The 23,911-nt window shown below is 46.9% G+C and overlaps 1 protein-coding gene across 8 annotated transcripts in view; it reads left to right on the top strand.

Moving 5' to 3' along the window:
• Nucleotides 1-23,911, top strand: part of SZT2 (SZT2 subunit of KICSTOR complex) — a 2,035,845-nt gene that overhangs the window by 1,592,062 nt on the left and 419,872 nt on the right. For 4 of the 8 annotated variants that reach the window (XM_069642429.1, XM_069642427.1, XM_069642430.1 and 1 more), the window contains one exon: nucleotides 13,703-13,753. The exons of the other annotated variants lie outside the window; for them this stretch is intronic. In XM_069642429.1, coding sequence (XP_069498530.1) covers nucleotides 13,703-13,753 — 51 coding nt within the window. The remainder of the gene's footprint in view (nucleotides 1-13,702; nucleotides 13,754-23,911) is intronic. 8 annotated transcript variants of the gene reach the window in all.

Below are 23,911 nucleotides of genomic sequence, written 5' to 3'. Positions count from 1 at the left end.
ATTAGCTTGATTCAAGGTTCTAGAGAGGGGTTTCTATGCCAAGTAAGTCTTCTAAGTCCCAAAACGCAATACTAGCTAAAGGCAGTTCGGAGAGGGCTCAAATTCTTTACAAGCAGCAGAATATGAAGATTTGCTGTGGATTTCTTCCAGTCTATAGTGTTGTAGAAGCAGCAAGTTAACAACTAACAAGGAAGACCTGTTAAAGGGCTTGATGTAGGGTCAGAAGCAGTGGCTTGAGTCGGATGAAAGAGATGATGAACCTGGACACCACTAGGTGCACTCCACTGCTCTGGAGCAACTTCTTGGAATCAGGTAAGCAATACCTTTGTCCCCACAGTACCTTAGGTTAGAAGAAATGGTTTGTGGTGGTTGCTTTGCGTTGCTGCAGCTCTGGACCTAACCTCTGGATTACTTGGTCTGATGACTGAAAGCAGGACAATGGACAGGATCTCTCAGCAGCAGTCTCGAGGGAGGACCTGCAGCACGACTTTCAGCAACTTCTTGGTTCATTCTGCGATTTTGGTGCCTTTTCTGCAGCACCAACAAAGGACACGGATTGCCTGGTCAATCTTCTTTGCTTCCTGCATTCCCACACTCTGATGAGGGGTTCTGTGTGAGTTGGATCGGATCTCTGGACTGTCCTTTCGGTTTCAGCAAACAAAGATTTGGGTGAATTCAGTCTTTCCACGACGATGCACTCGAAATGGACAGCATGTCTCCTGGTATTGAGCTTCTGCACCTCTGGAAACTCCTAGGAGCCCGGGAGATGGCTCAATTGAAAGTTTGACTTGGGACTGGTTGTTCCCACCAGCCAAAGGGAAGGAGTCTTCCTCTTTGGAGCTCCTCTGTCGCACAGAAAATGGGATCGGGACAGCAATGTTCGCTTCACGGTGTTGCAAAGCGTCTGCAGGCGTCTCTGGTCGTCTTCTTCAGTTACTTCAGCTTCCAGTGTTCGACTTGGTTTTCTCTCCAGAAGGCTCACCTTTTATACAGTTCCAGCACACACTCCCCTGCAATCTCACTCAGCATTTTACAGAAAGGGGCGTTTGGCTGTCGAATCAGGACAGTCAAGACCCCCTGTAGGATTTGGTCCTATTCATGCACTTTGGTAGACAAAGGACAGGGGGGTGGAAGACTCCTTCCCCACTTCCTGCCTGACCAGACACTCTAGAGCCTAGGCTGGAACATCCAAGGGTTCCTGCCAAAGGCAAAACACATACACTGACCTCCCCCTCCCAGAAGGGCAAACAAAGAACAACCACGCTAGTAATGTCGAATAAATAAAGGAGGCCCCAAGTTGATACTTGGGTGCCCCTATTGTGCACTATCGAGGCTATGGACATAGCTTACGGTATAAAAACTACACAATAGTTGATAGGACACGTCCACTGCCACCATCCATAACTAGGAGATTGTCTATGTGACTAAAAGGTCACAGGAGCAGAGAGAAGGGAGGATACTACGTATCCCTTTTGGTACTCCACTTATGGCCGGTGTATGCCAGTTTCTCAGACTAGAGTTTTGGGAGGGATACTAAGTATCTCTCTTTCTTTGAACTGTAGTTAGTAGGGGATATAGAAAAAGGAATCTTAAAGGCGGACCCCAAAGGTCCCCAGCAATACTGCCCATAAGGGACTGTGTGCTGCAGTAGTAAAAACATAGTTGCATTTCAGAGCTATGGAGCAGACAGACTCCGGTATCAGGTAATATTATCCCCACCAAAAATCATGCCGTATATATGGTCATCGGGAACGGCCATAGGCGATATTTTTAGTGGGGATAATATTTGGTGTTATTGGGAGCGGGGGTGTCCCCCACTCCCTTTAAAATGATATAGAGGTTGCGGGGTGTCCCCTGCAGCTTCCATGCCTTAATATCGCGGCAAAAATATGGCAATATTTTTCTATGCAATATTTTTGCTGGGATATTAACACATGGAACCCAGACTCCATAGTACAGATAGAATACAAAGAATAGAGATCCAGAAGACAGAGCCACCATGAATGAATGAGTGGCAAATGGCTCCACTCATTCACGGTTGAAAGAAAAGGTCCAAAAGATCAACTAAAAGTGCTGGGGGTCTCACTAAGAGAGGGGATGAAGCACAATAATGATAAATATCCCTAACATTGCCCGAACTATCATATTACCTGGATTGTCTTCTGCACTTTCACCTTGTTCCTCTGTACAAACGCTGTGATACCCATGGGTCTTGGCGTTACACAAATGTAAACATTACATTTAAATAAATAAGACGAGAAAGTAGCGAAGCACGTTGTAAGGCAATTCCCTGGCCAGTTGCACAAGAGGGTGGGACTGGAGAATGAAAGAGGATTCAGGGAACCTCTTAATTGTCACAGTGAGGGCAGTTAACGATGAAAGTAGAGAGCGGAAGATACCCTTGGAGGGAGCTACAAGTTTGTTAAGTAAGTTAAAGATCAGATAGCTGGTAATAGGCTTACCAAACACTGGAGAAAGCTGTAGGAGAAGGGAGTCCTTCTCCTATCTCAACCTGGTAATCGTGGAACCTTGCTTCTTTTGCACTTGGGAAATTTCCTGTGCTTTTGAACCTTGGAACATATCCTGAGCTTGAGAAGGCTGCGCTGTGAGAGGCTCGCACCCAGGAGAAGGTAGTCATTCTCCTAGGTTTTAAAAAGAACTCTTTTCTTTAAATTAGGTTTTGTGTTTATGTGGAAGGGTGCTGATTTGGACTACACAGACTTCTTGTCTGCCGAGTTTTTCGTTTGTATGAGGGAGGGAAACCACCTCTGGTTTGGGATAGATCGGTTTTTTCACTAAAAATAAAAGTCTTTGCCAACCGCTATGCCACAGTTTGGTCAGACTCCCCATTCCATGCTGCCATGTTGGATAGCCACATACATCACCAAACACACATTTCCACCCCCTCAAAGTGTAGTGGCCTGCTCTGGCCCATGATGTGATCTAAATCAGTCCTAGCCACTATGGAGGCTACCTTCTTGGGCTCACAGCCCACATGTGCAGAACCATTGTTGGGCCTGCCTGGTGGTTTACATGAACAAAGGAAGACCCTAAAAGAAAGTGGCAAAGACTAGTACTTAAATAACCCATCCGTACCCCAATGACAACCATAAATTTACATTAGGCTGCTAATATGGTAAATCGGATTGCACCCCTTATGAAGTCAAAAGTAAATATTAGCTGCCACCAGCCTACACCCTAAAACCAGTCTGCAGTGATATCACTATTGGGACAAGCATTACGGGCGACCCAATACCATATAACTTAAGTAAGTTGCAAAGGGATGCAGCAGTTTCTGGGGAACTTCTGCAGAGGTCCCCAACTTAAAAAATAAAATCGAAAAACAAAAAATATTGGGGGTGGGGGATGAAATGTAGGGGGTGCCTTAAAATGCAGCTGCAGAACCCCCAAAATAGAATTCTGCCCGAACAGAGGTGTACAGTGATCAGAGGTGAACACTGATCAGAGTTGTTGTGGTGACATAGAATGAGGAGTCTGGCCAGGACTTAAGGTTTTTGGTTACACATGTTTATTGTATATTCAAAAACCTATCTTTACCTATTTCTAGGGGTGGTTTTCCCTACCTCAAGCAAACTACAACTCTGGGCTTTCAGGAAGTTAATGATGTCCAATTAAACTTCCACCGTCCTGGTCCAAACTTCAAGCTATCCCTACCACAGAAACCCAAAAGTCCAAAACAGAAAACCTACGCCAGGAGAATGCCTCCTATCTACTGGGTCAAAATGTCTATGGCTAGGAGGTTGCCTCCCTTCTCCTAGCTTGTGAGTTAGACTTTGACTTGAAATTCTCTTCTTCTTGTTCAGTCTTCTCTTTCCTTGCTCTCTTCTCTTAGAGTCCCTTCTTGATGGGCTTTAAGGATTTTGTCTATTTTTGTTGAAAAGAGAGGGGTGGGGGAATGAGGAGCTGACTCTTGGGGTGGTCCAGTGTTGACACAATAAGAGGCAAAGAGGAAGATCAACTTGAACAACAGACCAACCCCTAAACGTGAGTTTGTCTTCCAAGGTTCTGAAGTTCCCAGTAGTTATTCGTAGGCCGTTGCAGCTTGGGGAATGGATTCCTCAATGCAGTCGAAGACAACTTCCAAAGGATGCTTGTCTCTGCTTACCGGGCTTCTTCGGTTCCCGTTTCCCCAAATTACTAAACTGAGGAAACTTCCAACCCAGGAGAATGACTTCCTTCTCCTGGGTAAAAGTGTCTCAAGTTTAGGTTTCACAACGGTGCTCAGAAATATCACTGGACTAGGAGAATGGCTCCTTTCACCTTGTTTGTAACCAGCTTTTTGCAGGCTTTACTTGACTTGAACACTTTCTTTCTACTTGCCACACCAGGATGTGGGAGATGCTCCCCGAGCTCTCCTTGACTCGTCAATGGTTTCTTGAGTTACTTCAATTTTAGATTATTTATTTATTCTTTAAGTTCTTTTCACCAATGTAGTCTTATGTTCAATGGCGCAATCGTCACTTCTACTGAACAGTCTATTAAAGAAGGTCTCTTGGTGTACTCTCCTGCCGGGGACCCCCTTCACAATATTCTTTCCTTTCAAACAACCTATACAAATGATTTCCTGGTGTACTCTCATGCCAGGAAACCCTTCACAATGTTTGTTTATTAAGGAAGGTCTCCTGTTGTACTCCCCTGCCAGGGACTCCCTTCACAATGTTCTTTAGTGTTAACATACTCTACACAGATTACTTGGTGTACTCCCCTGCCAGGAATCTCCCACTCTGGGCTTGGTAGATCCCCTGGTATACTCCCCTGCCAGGTATCTTTCTCCCAAAGGCTTGCTGCCTGATGCACCTTTCACCAGGTCTTCTATTATTATTTCCGTTCCCTTTCGCTTCAAGTATAACACAGGTGTACTCCTTCACTGGTTATACACTCTATTGGCTGCAGGTAATACTTGTTCCAACCTTCCCCATATTGGCATCCCTTATATGGAGACTTGTTCAAGTTTGGATTGCCATCTTCATTGTTAACCTTAGTTGGCTTGTGACAATACTTGTTCCATTCTTCCCAATAGTGACTTTTCATATATGAAAATTTGTACAGATCTTGCCTCCAGATTACTTCATCAAAGTTCATTTGCTCACAGCATTTACTCCGGATTTCACCATATCGACATCTCCTATATGGAAACTTTTTTAAATTCAACCTTTCAATGTTACTTGTTTGTTGATTGGATTAACTTCCAAATAGTGCCTGTTGGTACGCCCCAGGGCTTCCAATGCTCTTGGGCAGACTCACCTGTGTTTGCTGGCATGTCTGACCTGTGGCATAGAGCTGCAGCACTGTCCATGCCTCAGGAAAGTGTTCCCCGCTTTTCAGACCCTCTCGTGGTTCTCTTGACCGATTCACCGTCGTCTGCTGGTGAAACCTCTGCCTTTCACTGTGGCCATGACCTCGACAGCCTCTCCCCGGCTGGCGGTCTGCAAACGGTCCTTCTGCAGCACACGCTCTGCTTCTCACGGTCTCTCGCCGTCTCGGAGGGAATCGCTGGCTTTCCTCCGCTGAGTTAGTTCGCTTGTGTTTAATCTCGGTTCTGCTTCCTGCTGCACCAGCTCTGCATCGCTCATCTGCTTCACAACCGCCATGAAAAGGCACACCATTTTTAAATATCCTGCACAGCTGATTAGTACTAGAAATAGTCTGCACATTTGTGTTTCATCTGCTGCACAGTAACTTCTTTCTACTATTCTTTGTCCCAGTACTGAAGGATGTATGGGAGTTGGAGTCCAGAGAAGTTTTGACCGCTTTGAAGCTATTTTGCTTTAGGTTGGTGTTCATATCAAAACCAACATTAACAGGAGATTTTAAGTTTAGTTTAGTTTAGTTTAGTTTATTTATTTGTACCGCGCACCGAACCCTGGGGTAGCTGGGCGCCGGAGACTTAAAAACAGTTACAGCATGTTACAGTACAGATTGTGATAAAACAACAACGGTGTAGTAGACCGGGTTACAGGTGGTCAACAGAGGCAAGCAGAGAGGAAGTGCATTAAGCGGCGTTTTTGTTGGAAAGCCATGTTTTTGTTTTGGCTCTAAAAGTCCAAAATGAGGGTTCTGCTCTAAGGTGTGGTGGCAAAGCGTTCCATAGTTTGGCAGCTAGGACCGGGAAGCTGGCGCCGCCTGCTTTTTTTAGAGAGAATTTGGGAACGGAGAGGCAGTGTGCGTATGGTGTTCTAGTTGGTCTAGTTGAGGTGTGATTGTGGAACTTGTCTGCCAGGTATTTGGGTGCGTCGTTCGAGCGGCATTTATGGACGATGACGAGGGATCTGAGGGAGATTCTGTCTCGTACTGGGAGCCAGTGAGCATCTTGTCTGAAGCTGGAGATGTGGGCGTTTCGTGGGATACTGCGGGCTGCTCTGATGGCATTATTTTGCAGTACCTGTAGTTTGTTCAGGTTGTGTTCTGATGAGCCAAGAAAGAGGGTGTTGCAGTAGTCAATTTTTGAGAGCACTAACGCTCTGGCTTGTGTAATGCAGCTAGAGGGTGATAGGAAAGGTTTGCAGGCGTTGATGAGCTTATTGGTGTAAGCTGTTGAAGAGGCAGTTGCGTTCACCTGTCTTTTGAGTGAGAGAGTGGAGTCTAGATAAACCCCAAGGGTTTTAATTTCTTTGGCTACTGTGATTAGGTTACCGTCAATGTTGATGGACGCGTAACGGGGGTCTAGTTTGTTTAGCCGCGGTTGGGAGCCGACAATGAGGAGCTCAGTTTTCTCATCGTTGAGGCATAGGCCGTGCTCTGCCATCCAGGCTTGGATCTCTAAATAAAGGTTGTTGATTTTGGTGGAGTCCTCGTCGTAGCACCCTGATAGGGTGATGAGAACCTGGGTATCGTCAGCATAGTTTGTGTAAGTGACACCTAGATTATCTAGGCGGTCAAACAATAGCTTTGTGAAGATATTGTATAGAGTCGGCGAGACGCACGAGCCTTGAGGAACGCCGCAGGTGATGGGGACAGGGAGTGCTGATGCCCCTGGGGAGAAGACCCGGGTGGTTCGGTTGGTTAGGAAGGACTGGATCCAGGCAGTCGCCTGGTTAGAGAAGGCCGCTGAGGTCCTCAGATGTTCTGTGAGGATCTGATGGTCGACGAGGTCGAAGGCAGCTGATAGATCTAGCAGTAGGAGAATGGCTAGATTACCCTTGTCCTTTGCCTCGTCCATCTGGAGTGAGCATTATGTGCATAATAAGTGGGAATGGTATTTTGCTCAAATTCACAATATACCATCAGCACACCAGAAGTTATAGTTTTGGCGGCTGGTGTGGTAGAATGCGGTGTCTCTTCCATTCAAGTTATCACTTCCTCCCAATAGTCATCCTCTCCCACATGATCCTCCCAAATAATTCCACCACCAGCGTCAGGTTCAGCTAGCAGCTACCTTCCCCTGGACATGTGAGAGGAGATCATCACTTGGGAATTAGTAATGGCTCCGTAGGATTCTTCATACAGTGTACACTGATCAGAGGTGAATACAAAAGCAGAAGAAATCACAGGAAAAGGTTGAGGAGCTGATACCGGGGTTAATATAGGAAATGATAGTGTAGGGAATGGGCGAACAATTAGGAGAATAGGAGTAGAATTTTGTACATGAGTTAAGATGAGTTAGAGGAATGGAAAATTGGGGTACAATCAGAAGAAATGAGACCCAGGAGTGAACCAGAAATGGTAGAAGAGGGACCAGTAGGGCAAGGTCCCCAGAACAGAGAGAGTGGGGCCAGCTTGTTAGACCAAAGGGCAACGGTTTTGAATAATGGAAGCAATATCAGAGTAGTTGGCCACAGCTGCCAAATGTCCCTGGTTCACATCCATGTCTTTGGAAGTTGCCATGTTCTCTGTCCATGGCCTTCATTTCCTGGCCTGGGAATTACTACCTGAAATCAACTACCACGAGAAGTCGACAATTCCGATCTGTTTGTAACGGCAGAATAATGACTAGAAAAACCAAGTACCAAAGACAAGGCAAGAGATGTCCCAGGGAGAAAGCAAGTAAAAGACTCTTTCAAGAGATGTTTGCACATATTGGCTGTTGACCTGGAAGGGAGTCCCTGAACGTATCCTGATACTGTTGCACTTTATGCCTAGCCCAATTATTTGTTTTCCAACTCGCTGTAAAGGTCCCAATATAAACACGTGACATGGGGTTGTGTTTATTTGGTCCTTCGTTCCAGACAAGACAGTTCATAGCAGAGCTTCTCTTACACATCGAGGTGTAAAGCGCAAATCAATAAAGGATAAAAGGAAATCAATCATATGGAGTCCATGTCCACGCCCAAAGATTGCAAAACAAAAGACCTAAATCATTTATCCCAGTTTCACACATTTCCTGTTCAAAAGATTGCTATTGGTAAACTTTGCAATTTATTTTACTCATTTTAACCTTGTTGGCTATTTTTATAGAATGGAAGGGGGGTCCCATCCACCAGGCCTCCACATGGATCTGTATCTAATCAATTTAGCTGTTTTGTGTAACTTACTTGTATATCGGATTTCCTTCTTTTTCCAGCAATGCTTATTATTTATTATGGTATCATTTCTTTTTGAAAAGTCCCTTTTCCTTACTTCTGCCTCCCAGGAACCACCGATCAGTATTTGTAATTCTGTCTTTAAGGACACCACTTTAAAAATTGATTTTAGAAATGATTGGGGCGATGTTTTAAGTCTTGAGTCTGAATTTCAGAGTTCCAGAAGCTGAGGCCATGAGCAAAAAGCGAAAGATTGAGCCCCCAATACTCTGTGTACATGAGCCCACAGTCACACTCCAAAGGGGGGGCGGGGAGGGTGCACTGTGTGACCCCATTTCTCCTGTAACACTCTCCCCACAGGTAGTGTGGAATGGGGAATTTCTTACTTTTCCACCTTTACCGCTGATACTACACACATGGAGGAATGCAATTTCATCTCCATCGCTGGTCCTACATGTGGTGCGAAATGTTATCTCATTTATGGGGAATGATGCTCAGTACTCCAACTTATGTCACATTTCTTATCAACTACCCACTTTCTTCTAAAAATCTGTAATCTGTGACTAAAAGAACATCTGTTAGTCTTAAGGTTTAAGATTCTGTCGCCATCTCTAAAAGTCCAAGATCATTGCAGCGTCGCAAATTGCTAGGCCAATAGTACAGTTCATCTAGCTTAGTTACAAACACCTAAAGGGACAGCTGCTGTCCGTACCAAGAGCATACGACACACACACAAAAAGTCTGTGATAAAAGCATGTCTAGAGAATATCCTGATGCAGAGAAACGCAGATGAAGGGCTGCCGGCAGTGTGTTCTCTAACTGCTGTAAAAAAGTGCTTTTCCCACCTTACTCCCTAGGCAATCTCCTAATCCCGACCCTGAGGGCCAATTGGCGAGGGAGGACTGCCTGGGCAGAGGGTCCTCAGGGATTGAGGAGGGAGTATCGGGTCCCAGCCCCGAAATCCTGCAGGAGCCGACGATAGCCCTCCCAATCCTCCAAACCAGTCCTCCCAGCAGTCAGTTGAACAACTGCTTGATTGACAAGATCGAGGGAAAAGGGGAAGAGGAGAAACGAACACACGGTCAGGATCCCTCTGGCTTCCTTAAAAACTTGGAACTCCATAAAACCTGTAAACAACACATCTCTGCTTAGCATATACAGATTACTCCAATATAGAATAATCATTTCCCTCTCCTTAATCCCATCATTTAACTGACAGCCTCTGTTTTAAGCTTAGAGGCTTAACTACAGCTTCCACTCATCTTCTGAATTTAATTGTTGTATCACTGTGCTTCACACATTTGCACCTTCAAAACTTTGGGATGTAACTTTAAGGTCACTTAAGAATTTATTTTTCCTTAGTTGGTTAGTTTTTAATTGTTTTGTCTCAAAATTCAGCTTTAATTTCTTTCACCAGTTTTTTCAAATTCTTTCAAGTGAATTGCAATTGTCTGCTGTTTAACTTTTGGCTTTGAAAACTCTATAGAGAGAAATTCAATTGTTTTTTCCCTTAAACAATTCCCAATAGAACTTATTTTACAATGTTGCTTCTTGCCTCGCTTTATAATGCAGTCTTTCAAAGTTCTATAAGCGCTGCTGACTTTGTAACAGGTAGTTGCCAACACTGCTTGCTACGCTGACTACCTTTGTTGCTACATGCGCATTCTATGTCACTAACTACTCACTGGCACATGCGCGTACCTGGAGAAATGACACGCTGCTGAAAAAGTGGCGCCGGCAATCTTTCCCGTCACCGCACACCCGAACAGTCCTGTTCAGCTTCACTGTGCATCCGAACTCTTAAACACAGCTGTTTCCTCAGAAGGAAACTTTGCTTCATCGCCGCAATGCGAATTGTTGCTACGCCACCTGAGGAAACGGACCCGTCCGACGCAGACTGCACGTTAAAGCACACTCGGGCACACAATAAGGTGCCTTCCTCGAAAGCGAGCCTTCATATGATTCTCAAATAAACGAAGCGCTCTCCTTACTAACTTCACGCGCCTCTGTAACTGTTAAACATTCGCTTCTTGTGCTCAATGCTCGCGCTATTTACAATTTCTAATTTTAACAACTGTTCATTCTTTTCAGTTAAGCATAACGTCTGTTAACCTCCTATTAGCAGATATTACATTAACATAATACATGCAGCTAGTAATCGGTTTCTTTTTTGCTTAACAATACTTTTTCATATTTAACAGTTTTTAGTTTCCTTCTTTGTCACTTATCTGTAGATTGTCTGTGTATAGATAGTCTTCCTTTCTCTGATTCCTTTCTGTGACCATTTCTTAGCTGATCTTGAATGAAAGGCAGTTTAGAACCTCTCCAGAGGTTCCAAACTGCATCACAATATACTGGAGTAGTCTACATCCAATTGTTACTGAGCAGGAAATCAGCTGTCTTGCATGAAGTCAAGGCAGTACTGTATTGCACTTGACCAAACTACCACCTAAACAACAATAATCAGTCCCCAGTACCCTGGAACCGGACAGGTAGTGCCTAAAGATGAAACATGTTATCCCCCCCTTTCCTGACCGTAATATACCCAACATTCCTTCCCTTCTAGTCGGACACTACAACTCACATAATTCAATGTCCCCAATTGGATGCCAAAGAACTGGGAGGAAGAACATGTTGAGGCATGAGGATTACACATGGGGGTCAATGGGTAATGGATTCCTATGGGCATTCTCCATTTTGTCCCTTTAAAAAGGTCAGGCAGGGCCAGGCAACTGCTCACACCTGACATCAATTGTCTTTCCCACCAAGTATAAAAGGTGGAGCACACAGGCATGCTGAGGATGCATCGAGAACCTGGAGAGGCAAGAAGCAGGAGGGAGCAGAGGAAGCTGCCTGGAGAGTCTGGAGGAGAAAGGGGTGGCGAAGCGCTGGCCCGGTGTATCGGAGGGGCTGCAGCATGGCTAGGGAGCCGTGTCTCCATAAAGCCGGAGAAGACAGACTGCAGCCTGCTGGCTGTTCCCACTGGAGTGCTAGTTTACCCTGGGCGTGTAAGTGGACGCCCAGGTGTTAGAGGGGCAGTCAGGAAAACCCTGACCAAACGCTGAGAGCAGCGGAAACCAGCAGACAATAACATGGCCACCGGTGAGTTCCGGGAAACCCGGTGCACATGTGAAAGAAGCTTTAGAGAAAGCCTTTTGTTCCAAATGAAAGGAGCGGAATACGAGCAATACTATTGAAGTCAGGAAAGGAATGGAAGCTATGAAAAAGCAGCCTTGAATGTAAAGTTCCATAGCCTATGAGGGAGAGGCAATATGGGAACTGTAGAAAAAATGTAAAGCAGCTTTCTAAAGTGAAGTTGGAAATAGGAGTGAAAATCAAAGCCTAAAAAGGGGAGCTGCGCAAGAAAGGAAAAGGGCGCAAAAAACCCAAGTGAGTCTATCTCTGGAAATTAACTGTGATTAATACTGTGATTAATATTTGTTAAAGCTAGGAAAGTGTACCTTCGGATCCATATGAAAAACACAAGAGGATCTGAGACCCACGACTTGAGAATCCAGGGGTCTGGGATCCATAGTGGAACTACAGTGTGCTATGGGTACGACCCAGAGCACCAGGGGCACGACTCAAGTGAAATGTAAGCCAGGTGTCAGTGGCACAGGGCTGAGAAATACCGTCTCTGATGTGAAGATTTGTCACAAGTGATTGAAAGGCTGGGGAAGGCAACCCCAGTATTGAACAAGTGATAACCAAGTGAAAGGAACTGAAGAGTGTGATCTTGAAACGTCCTGAAGAAAGGTAACAAGGAAGGCTACTGAGTCTGTGGAGAAAGAAATCTTCTTCTTACCTAGAGGAACGTTGAACTTTGTGAAAGGAACTTTAAACATTGAGATGAGGATCCATTGAAACATTGCTAAACTGCTGCGGGAGAAAATCCTTTGTGAAATCAAGATAAGTGAATTCTGTTGTGACTCGCGCCTTCAAACACTTGTGTATAGGCGCGTTATAAATGCCATGTCATATCATATCATTCTTTGAGAAAGAAACCAATTGAGAACTGTGATGTAATGTGAAATTTACAAGTCCAGAAAAGACTTTGCTGAATAGCAACCTTTTTTTTAGAAACTTGAATACAAACTTTTCCATTACATGGAACTGTGATTGACCCAAGTGTCTGAAACTTGGAGGGATCTGGGGGACAGCTCCATTGTTTTTGCGACATCCTGTTGGTGAACTGTTTGTCTATGAAACATTGTGAAATCCGAGTAGCTAAAGCCTGGGAAAGGGAGCTGTGGAACAGCTCCAGTGCTGTCCTGATATTACTTTGACTTATACGTTTACTTTGCTCCAATCTGTACACATTATTGTATTGGAGAAAGTGAGGACAAGCATAGGTTTCACACAGACAGCATTATTCTTATGGTTCTATATTCTTTCATCGTCAGTCATTTTTACGACTGCTGTTTATATGAGTACAAAATGTAATCTATTTCTTTTTTGTTTTGTTTTTTGTTTAGCCATTTTTTTTGGGTGGGTTCCCCCCAAAACCTCCCCTCCCCCACCTATTTTTAACTATTCCCGACCTCCCAACCTCTTGTCTGCCCTTTCCCACTCCCCCAAAAAAAAATGTTTAACCTTTTTCATAATTTTGTATGGGTTTAAAAGGCAGTCGTAAAAATGACTGGAGATGAAACCACGTTATACCATTATTTTCACTGACAGAATGCGGACTACCTTTGACTTTAGTTTGATGGTTGAGATTACTCCCATTGTAGAGATAGGGCAAGTTAGGCAGTCTCCAACCCCATTTCTGATCAATAAAGGTTTTGAAAACGTATATCTCTTGTGTCTGTGCCTACTTGTGATACCATGCCTTTCTCACAGCGCATATAATCTCAGATCTACACCACGGAGCAAAGAAGTACTGTCTCAATGTGCAGTGGATGTGTGGGGCATTATGGGCACCACGTTGGGGGCATAGGATGCTTTCTAAACAAGCATAGCATTGTTGACTCCAACATGTATATCTTTGTCAAGATCAAGTTGCAATTTCTGAACCTAGTTATTACATGGCACAATTATGCACAGCAAATCCATCGACAGCAGATGTGAAGCTACTGGTGAAGCTGTTTTTCTGTTACCTTATGTCCCTGCCTCACACCACCCCCTTGCCTGCGTACACTTACTTTTTGGAGTGGTGTGGCTTCCTTTGGATTTCAGTTCCTAGTGTCAGTGGTGAGCATCCATGTTTTCTTTGCCTGTAGTGTTCAGCAGCGATGAAGAGGACATTGTCAACCTGGTTCATGCCTTCAAACGTAAGTCTTCCCGAGCACGAAGGGACTGGATTCATGTGCTTGTGTGTGCCGTTGATACCAGACTATCTTGATTCCAGGTTTTCGGGTCCAGCATTGTCAAATACTCACTGGGGAAGGGTATGATGAAGGGCACGGCTAAGATCAGCGTGGCATCTGAGCCATTCATCTGCACTGTATTGAATCCAAAGTGTGTGAGAGATATTGTGGTATCACGCAACAGCAAACACGCAATAAGCACAAACTAATCCAAGCTGTATGGCCACTGGCTTAATGATCAGCTGTCCTGGGACCAGCATAATTTGGGTTATCTGGGTTGTTGCAATCATGGAGTATTGTGCTGGTGATATTCTTGTGATCACATGTGCTTGTTGGTGTCTAATTTAACAGGTGCAGGTTGCGTTTCTTATTTGGTGTTACATGTCTATACTTGATCACTAAGTGGGGCAGACATGTTGTGCTATGCCAAGGCCATGCAATTGGAATTTGGAAGTCTTCAAGGGATCAGTCACATGCTTGGAACACATATGTCCAACTTTCCTTTAACTCTGCCTTAGCTGTAACCATTACTTGGTGAGAATGGTGTACCTTGAGAGCCTCACCCTTTTCACAACTATTGTGTAACAAATTCTTTTAAGATCTCCAACTTTATTGGGACAAACTAAGATACAAAGCATTTGTCGTCAATCACCCTTGACTCATTCTACTATCCTGGTTACTCTCAATATTAAGCACAGCTTTTACTGTATTCTTGTGCTTTCAGCCTTCTACAAAATCTAAGCATTTCCTTCGTTTTATGTCCATCCTTCTATTGTCACTCTGTGGTCATAGGGCCCAGAACATTCCAAGGGCAGTCCTTGTACGCTCCATTGTTAATATCCGTTTCTGTTCGCTGCCCCAAACTGTTCTGTGCCTTCCTTGCAGCAGTGATAGAGGCAATCGCAAATCATTCACCAGGCATTATTCACATGGCCCAGCAATCCTCATGCACTCTAATCCACCTAACTTTGCAGATGTCACCATGATTAAGTGTTCCTCCACCTCCTTTGCCACCCCTTGTTCCACAGTGTGCACTGTTCCTTTAATTCTCTTTTTGTTCAGACATGCCTTGGATGCTTGCCATCACAGTGATGACACTGGGTCTTCAGTGCAGGCCTTCTCTTGTGTACATCAGATGCCCATCAAGCATACACCTGAAGCACATGACCTTGCCTCTTTAATTACACCTCCTTACCGCATCCACACTGCCCCACTTCTAGACACTAATTCATCTCCTTTATTTCCTTCTTTGTCATCTTATGTCCGCCTAATTAACATTGCCCACCTTGGCATCAACAAACATCATGCACTGCCTTGTACGCTTAATGGCACTTTCTGTTAATACTTACTTTTGCAGCAAAAGGTTTTTGTCTAACCATGTTATCTTATGAATCTTTTCATTGATGATCCTAATCACAAGTTGGTGTCTGGTGTATTTGTTGGTAATCACTGTGAATATGCATGTGAATGATAGCACTCTTAATTTAAATACTTAATTACTTGCAGACTTGTTAGGTACCCAATTGTGTGAAAATAATAACTTCTCGAGCACTACATTGTGCTTTTTATTAACATATTAAAGTCGTATGAGCATTACAGTAGGTTGCATATTTCTTCCCTCACACTATCTACTCCCCAACATTAAGCTTTTGTTAATTGTTTTATCAAAAATGATTTATTTTCAAGAGTTTTCATATATAATAACAGTGAGCAGGTTCACTCGTAACAGTGTACTTGCTCTATCAAAGGGAGTTCGAAGAGTGGTGTTGGTATATACATTGGCTTCAGCTGACCAAATTAAGTACCACCTTCTGTTACCTTTAAAATCATTATTGCCTTTGCCTCTGGACAGTGGCAGGACATATTCACTACCAGCTCTCACCGTATAGAACCTGAACTGGTTCTTCAGGGCTTCTTAAGGACTTGGGTGAGAAAATTATTGTTGGCCCTGTATGTGTCTGTTTCAAAGTAACCCATCCTCACTATGCTGATTGGTGCGGTGCAGCAAAGGTTCACGTTTCTATGTCTCCCCCCCAGTTACACACCCTAGGTGCAATGCATGGTACGCTGTTTGACCAGCTCCATATTCATTTGTTTCTCATTGAACTGATCCATTCATGCAGATCCCTTGTCAGCGGTTTTGCAGCACATTTCTCATATAATCTCGGGAGCAACGTCTTGCACGATTTCTCATCCATATCGGTATCCTCCATTGCCAGCTGGTCTCTGAAAATCTTGATAGGGGCGTTGTGCAGCTCAACTACATATTTATCCAGCATGGGGTCTGGCAAGGATTCACATGCTCATAAATATTCCCTGTTGTCAGGCCGCCAATCCTCAGTAAAAGAATAAAACAGGTTCACTTTCACTTACAAACTGTCTTTCTCCTTTAAACCTATCACTGAGCTCTGGGTCATACTGCCCCCAGCCAATGACTACCCTCTGCCTAAGCCCCTCCTCTGGCAGCCATCTTCATATTTTTACTGCACGTTCAAGTATTGGGGTGTCCTTGTGTTTTGTTCTGAGCGCTTTACTACGTGTTCATGCTTTTTCGATAAAAAGTTCCTATTTTTGTCAAATATAGCCTGTGTGCTCTTTCTTTCTTTGCCCGGCAAGCAGGGATCCATTTGTCGGTGTCTTTCAAGATCCCTCAAGGGCAAGAATCGTCAAGAGTTTCATCGAAGATTCCAGAAGGCCATCGGGCCTACACTGCCGGAGGAGAAGGAGGAAGGATCCCAATTCAAGCTCTGCTCAAGCTGTGGATTGAGGAACGTGTTTATGGAGGACAAACACTCCCAGTGCCTCTACTGTCTCCATCCGGACCACAGGGAAGCAGATTGTGAAATCTGCCTTGGTTTCTCCAAGCGCACGTCAAGGATTGTCACAGTAGGTTGGCGGCATGCCTCAACTCCAAGGCCCCTCTACCCTGTGCAGCAAGAAGGGGCATGCCTCACCCAGGATCGGCCAGTTTGAGAAGCTGGCTTCTAGGTCCTTTGAGGGTGCTCCATCCGTGGGGGCCCAAGACAAGGCCAAGCACTGCGAGGCCGTTTTCATCGGGGTTGTTGCGCAAGCGGGTCCCGCGATGGGCTGGGTGCGCTCATCTTCACATTCTGCCTTAATCTCAAGTCATCACTCCACCTCCTCCTCGAAGAGGAAATCGGCTAACCCAGGGAAGCTGCGGGAGAAGCCGAAGAAGACCAAGGTGCATGGGGAAAGGTGTTCGACCTTGCCCCTGAAAGCCCCGGTGGTTCCAGGCAAAGTCATCCACGACGATCAAGCTGGTGGCGGCCGCCCTCCCGAACGTGAAAGGGGCTTACCCGGTCCAGGGGACCCCCACAGCACCCAGAGTGGCCCTCCCCCCGAGGCAGGAGGCCTCGGCCAAGCCGGTGGAGAAAACGCTGGAGAAGAGGATGTCATCCCTAAGCCCGAGACCGACCCCTCAGGATGCAAAAAAGGGGGGCTCCAAGGCACAGATATTTCTTACTCGGATGAGGAGGACCTGGTGTCTGTTCACATTGTCCTGAAGGACGCAGGGAACGACCACGGAAATACTGAAGCGGACGATGGCGGAAACACTGATGGGGACGACGACAGAAACACTGAGGGGGCGGTGCCGACGGCGGGAATGCCGACGACGCCGTGAGTGCTAGGCCCAGCAAGCCTACCTCCCTCTCCCCGACACCTCCCGTGGATGTATCACTGGGCATCCTTTCAACTCTCTGCACACTGGTGTCGGAGATCCAGAGGAGGATGCAGATGGCACCCCCGGCACTGGCCCCGGGCAAAGAAGAGAAAACGGCACCCTACTCCACCTCATCAACCGCCACACATACCATCCCCCCCAGGGATACGGAGACGGACACAGCGACTACCAACATGGACGACAGCAGTGGTGTGTCTCTGTCGCCAATGGCTTCTGCCCCAGATGAAGTGGTGTCGTTCCACGCCATGGTCACCTCGCATTCTAGCTCTTCCAGCTGACGCCATAGAGCCCAAGAATAAAGGTTTCCTTTACCACCGACATGAGCCAAAAGGAAGACCATTCTGGTCCACTGGTAACCCCTTTATAATGAGCGGGCCTCCTACGGCAGGCTATGAGTACAAATGGACAAATGCAGGGGTTATGAAGCTGACAACGGAAAATAAATGCAAAATGGAGGAGGCGGCCCGGTAACCCATGTAGGTTACTTCTCTGCCGTCCCTGCCCCCTGGGTAAGGGGGAGGGCTCCGGCCCAAGAAACAGCAGCAAAAACACCAAAGCCCGCGAAGGGAGAACAATGCAAAGGGGTGTGGTAACCCATTTATAATGAGCAGGCGTCCATACGACAGGCAGCATCCAGCCCCTGCAGAAGGACGCCCGCCTCACCAGAGGGGAGAAGATTTTCGTTTTACACCCACCCACCCCACGTTGGCACAGAAGGAGGACAAAGCCTGGTCGTTGCTGTCGCAGGATGGTCAGGTGGGAGTATAGCGGTGTTTGGGCGACCAAGCACAAGAGACAGACTCCAAATGAGCCAGGAGGTGGCCGGAAGGGTCTTCTCTCTTCTCGGACCAGCGCTTATTGGGAGTCTAACAGCAGGGGCATCTGGTGGTATCAACAAGGGCTCAGCTTCCTCCAAAAGAAACTGTGCTCTCCCCGCCCATGGACACCTGCAAGGGCAGGGAAGGCTCAGGAACAAAGGGTTGGGAGAGTTGGGCCTACTATGGACTTGGTGCAAAGGAATAGAGGGAAGCAGGTGTATTGGACACGGAGCAAGCGCCACACTTACAGACTGAATTTCACTAATTGTGTTCAGTGATTCTTTTGTTGTGAAAATAAAACTGCGGCCAAGTTTGCCATTTTGAAGTATAACTGTTTCATTCCAGATAATTTTCTTAAAAGGGAAAATAAAGGGAAACGGATGAATGAGCAGAATATGGCTTATATGTGCTGATGAGAATCCTGGCCTCAGCCCAGGTGAAGAGGGACAGGCTGGAAAAGAAATACCAGGTGCTGGAGTCCGCACCCAACTGCCTACGGTCGCAGCCCTCCCCGAACTCTGTGGTGTTGGCGGCTGCGCGGATAAAGACTTCTAAGCCCTCATCTTTAGCCTCCGTTCCCCCAGACAGCGAGGGGAAGAAGTTGGACGCCATGGGTAGGAAAGTGATCTACTTGGCAGCGATGACAGTCAAGGCAGCGAATGCACTTGCGATCCAGGCCAGATATGACAGCGAGCTGTGGTATAAAATGGCCCCGTTGCTGGAATTTCTCCCCGATGACAAACTGGTTGAGGCGGTTGAGATCCTCCTGGAGGGTGAGGTGGCATCGGACCATGCCATCACTGTGGCCCTGGACATTGTGGACACTGGGTTCCGACAGATGGGGAACGGTGTCTGCCTCCGTAGGCGTGGCTGGTTCAAGGCCACCAACTTCCAGCAAGAGGTCCAGACGAGGGTACTGGACATGCCCTTCGGTGAAAACCTCTTTGGGAAAGCAGTTGGCGAATTGTTGCAGGCCTTTAAGACAGACACAGAGATGGCCCATGCCCTGGGCACTCTTCAGCAGCAGCATCTGCCCTTTCGTGCTGCCGGTGGAAAATCTGCCAGATCGTTGAAAGGTTTAGGCAGAGGGTCCTCTTTGTACCATCCACCCTCCCGGTCTATGGCCCAGGAACCCACCATGGGCCATTACAAGGCATTTGACGAAGGTGACCAACATCGTTCCCAAGTCGGCACGCAGGCCCCGAAGCAAGATTGAACCGGCCAGGACGTCTGGCCTCCACCCATGCATCCCGGTGGGAGGCCGGCTGGGGGACTTAGTCAGTGAGGGGAAAAGATCTCCACTGACCAATGAGTGCTGGACGCTCTCATCCACGGACACACTCTAGAGTTCCAGCCGAAGTGTCCGCGTATACCATTGGTGGCCTGGCAGGAGCAGCATATCCCTCAACTCCTTTAGGAGATAAGGGCCATGTTAAGAAAAGGGGCAACAGAGTTGGTTCCAAAGCGTCTCCGAGGCACCAGAGTCTACTCCAGATACTTCTTGGTAAAGAAGACCGGGGCGGAGGCCCATTCTAGACCTGCGGTGTCTCAACAAACGCCTCAAGTCCCAAAAATTCAGGATGGTCACGTTGCAGCATGTACTCGATCAACTGGACGAAGGAGACTTCTTGACGTTGCTGGATCTGGAGGACGTGTACTTTCAAATTCCCATTCACATGAAGCATCAAAAGTTCCTGCGCTTCTTAGTTCAAGGAGGGCACTACCAATTCAAGGCCCTTCCCTTCGAACTGAAGTCAGTGCCCAGGGTGATCACAAAGTGCCTCGCACCAGCAGGGGCACAGCTGCACCTTCAAGGGATACATGTGTAACCGTACCTGGACGACTGGCTAATCCGGGCCAAGTCAAGGGATGCAGCCTTCGAACACACGGGGTGGACCGGCAGGCTGCTGACAGATCTGGGATTCTCTGTGAACTATCCAAAGTCCTGCTTGATTCCATCGCAGAACGTGCTGTTACCGGTGCCCAGGCTCAACACAGTCTCTTACCTGGCAACCCCCTCAGAGGAAAGGATAGCAGCCATGCTGGCCAAGGTGCAACGGCTGTTGACACTGAAGACCGCCACCGTGCGGAACATCAAGTCGCTGCTCAGCATGTCGTCGTGCATTTACCTGATGCGACTATGCAGGTTGCGGATGCGACCCCTTCAGTAATTCCTGGACGCTTGTTTGATCCACGAGTCCGGAAGCTTCGAAGACAAGATTGTTCTTGACAAGGAGTTCCCTTGAGCGATAAGGTGATGGGGCGTGTGCTCCAACCTCGCCGGGGGCACAGACTTCCAGCACCCCCGTACCAGGAGACGGTCACTGCGGATGCTTCCCTGGGGAGCCCACCCCGGACGTCTCCATGCCTGAGGCCTGTGGCGGCCTGAGGAGAGGGATCTCCACATCAATATCCTGGAGCTGCAGGCAGGATTCTGGGCCTTCAAGTAATTCCTTCCATTCCTCAAGGGCAAGGTGGTGAGGGTCTTCACGGACAATACCACCACGATGTTAACATCAGGAAGCAAGAGGGATCCAGATCCCCAGCGCTCTCCAGAGAGGCCAGGACTTGTGGCAGAGGGCCGTCGCCCAGGGAATGTTACTCATTCATTTCCACCTGGCGGGAGTCAAGAACACCATCACTGACTCCCTCAGCAGGGAGCTGCGCTCTTGCCACGAGTGGGAGCTTCAACAGGATCAAGTGGACAACCTCTTTTCTCAAATGGGGCAGACCCCAGATCTGTTTGCGACGGCGACAAGTTCAAAAATGTCAGACATTTGCCAGCAGTTTCCACCAGCCGAGGAGCATGGGGAACGTGTTTTCCTTCCCATGGGATGGCCACTTCCTGTACCAATTCCCTCCGTGGCCTCTCCTGCTGCGAGTCATCAATCAACTCAAATGGTGCCGATGCAGGATGATGCTTGTCGCAACGGCGTGGCTGACCTTCTCAGCCTGTCGACACGTCACCTGGTCAAGCTGCCAGTGAGTATGGATCTGCTCACAAGGGAAGGAGGAGCAATCCTGCATCACGACCCAGGATCACTGAACCTGAAGGATTGCCTCCAGGCGAGATCCAGCAAACAGCCTTATCTGACTTTTCACGACACAAGGGTGGTGCTGCGGACACACCCCGCCTTCATGCCAAAGGTTCCATCAGAATTCCACCTCAACGTGCCTTTGGTGTTGCCTGTGTTCTTTCCGAAACCTTCATTGCCGGCTGAAAGGACTTTGCACTCGCTGGATGTGGCTCATGCTCTGAAGTTCTATGTGGCGCGCACAAAGAGTTTCAGGAAGACGTATTAACTGTTCGTGAACTTTGGACCTGTGAACCATGGGAAGGCATTGCCCAAGGCTCCCATCTCCAGGTGGCTCTCTGGCTGTATCAAATACTGTCATCGGTTGGTAAACCGATCGCTGCCTGGCCGTCCGAAAGTCCATTCCACCAGAGCAATCGCTGTGACGACGGCGTTCCTGTTTGGTGTGCCCCTGCTGGACATCTGCAGGGCTGCTACGTGGAGGTCCACGCACACCTTCACAAGATTCTACTGCATGGACAGGGGTTTCAGGGGGGAGTCTAGGGTCAGCCAAGCAGCGCTACGCAACCTGTTCCCTTGAAGGTGAGCCTGTTCCGGAGGTAAGAGTAATTGCTTCTGTTGAGCCTTGCCACCTCCCGTTGTTGTGGAATGTTGTACTGCTATGTATTCTTTATTCATGAGCATGTGAATCCATGCCAGACCCCATGCTGGAGAAGGAACAAGTTACTTACCTGTAACTGTTTTTCTCCAGCATGGATTCACATGCAAACCCTCCCGCCTTCCCCTCTGCGGCCTTTCTTGGTCATACTGTCACTTTACGTGCTTACCAAATCTGAAGATGACTGCCAGAGGAGGGGCTTAGGGAGAGGGCAGTCATTGGCTGGGGGCAGTATGACCCAGAGCTCAGTGATTGGGTTAAAGGAGAAAGACAGTTGATAAGTGAAAGTGAAACTGTTTTTTCTTTTACCAAGGATTCCCGGCCTGACGACGGGGAATATTCATGAGCATGTGAATCCATGCCAGACCCATGCTGGAGAACAACAGTTTTAGCCGGACGAAAGCTAGAACAGCTGCTGTCAATTGTATTGGTGTTGCACTGGGGCTGTCCCCGCTCTTTAAAATGAACAGCAAGGACAGACTGTGTTCTTTGTCATCCGTTGACATGTGCGGTTCTGACAAACTGGAAGCTGTGAGACAACCAGAGGGAGAACCAGGAGGCCGCTACAAGTCTGAAAAGCTGGCGTAGGTTTTCAGGAGACTGCAGCGAGGCTCATCTCCAAGGCTGAGAAGAGGAATAGCAGGACGCCCGATAAGTGTCTCGCAGTCTGGTTGGGACCCGGCATGATAAACTTGCAGAGATTAATTGTTGTTGGCACGACCAGTAGTGGGTGCACTGTGCAGTGCGACAACAGTGCTGCGACTGCCTACAAGTAGCCTACAGCAGAGCCGAGTAGGTGAATATCGGGAGAGAGCAAGAGGCTGGGGCGTAAATTGTCTCACGGTGGGACCAAGGAGTCTGACAGCTACGCTGAGGCAGTCCGCGATAGCTCAAGGTGGACATCTAAAGGAAGATGTAGAACTGAGAAGTGTCGGCCAGCGACCCTTTGCGAAACCTGTATAGTTCCCCGGGAGACTTTGACAGGAACGTGTACAAGTCCTTGAGGTGGTCGGAAAGTTACTAGACTGCAAGTCCTAACGAAATTCTGAAAGCTCCATAAAAATGAGGTGCTGTAGAGTCGAGAGGGCCTTCAAGAACAGCTTTATCATCCCAGTGGGGGCGAAGCAAGAATTGGGCAAAACCTAGAGGTAGTGAAAATCAGCTAGGAGATGAGTCATTCTCTTAACCACACGAAAACTTTATGCAACTGTTTACTTTGGGTTGCAAAGAACCCAGAACCTTTGTTTTGAACAACTTGAGAGGCGTCTGGATGCCTTACATCCAGGAGAAGGGAGTTGTGACAGGGATGGAAGACGAGCCTTGTCTTGACTCACTCGGACTTCCTGATGAGCACCCAAGTTTCTTTAGTTTAGGTAGGGAAATCCCCTTCGAGTTGGGGATAGATAGGTTTGATTTATGATTTAATAAAAGTCTATAGCGACCACTTGGTCAGTCTCTTCATTCCTTGTCACCACACATGTAAGTATAAAAATACACTAAGCAAGCAGAACTTCTTGTCAAATATTGTCCCATTGACACTTATTAAACAGATATATACATTCACCCTTTGGAGAAATAGAATAGCATTTCATTCAATAACCAGTGAAACACAGGTAAGTATTTAGAGACATAGAAATAGAAATATCTTAGATGGTTTGGGGCATTTTACCCAATTTCACTAGTTCAATAGTAGATAAACTTTTCAGGTATGTTTATCTAGATAGTGGTAGTGCCAGTGGTTATGATATATATTTTTTATTTTTATTTTAAACTTTTATTTTTGTTGGCAGAGGCAGACATACACACACATCGGAGCAGCTATACAAAGGCAATCTGGATATTTAACAGAATACAGTGGCACGTATGAATAGTGAGAAGTAATAACATGGAGATCGCAGCACTACAGAG

The sequence above is a fragment of the Ambystoma mexicanum genome, chromosome 1q (genome assembly GCF_040938575.1).
Source record: "Ambystoma mexicanum isolate Mex_15411 chromosome 1q, UKY_AmexF1_1, whole genome shotgun sequence".
In the NCBI taxonomy this organism is placed as follows: domain Eukaryota; kingdom Metazoa; phylum Chordata; class Amphibia; order Caudata; family Ambystomatidae; genus Ambystoma; species Ambystoma mexicanum.
This window is presented reverse-complemented; position numbering and strand designations above follow the sequence as displayed.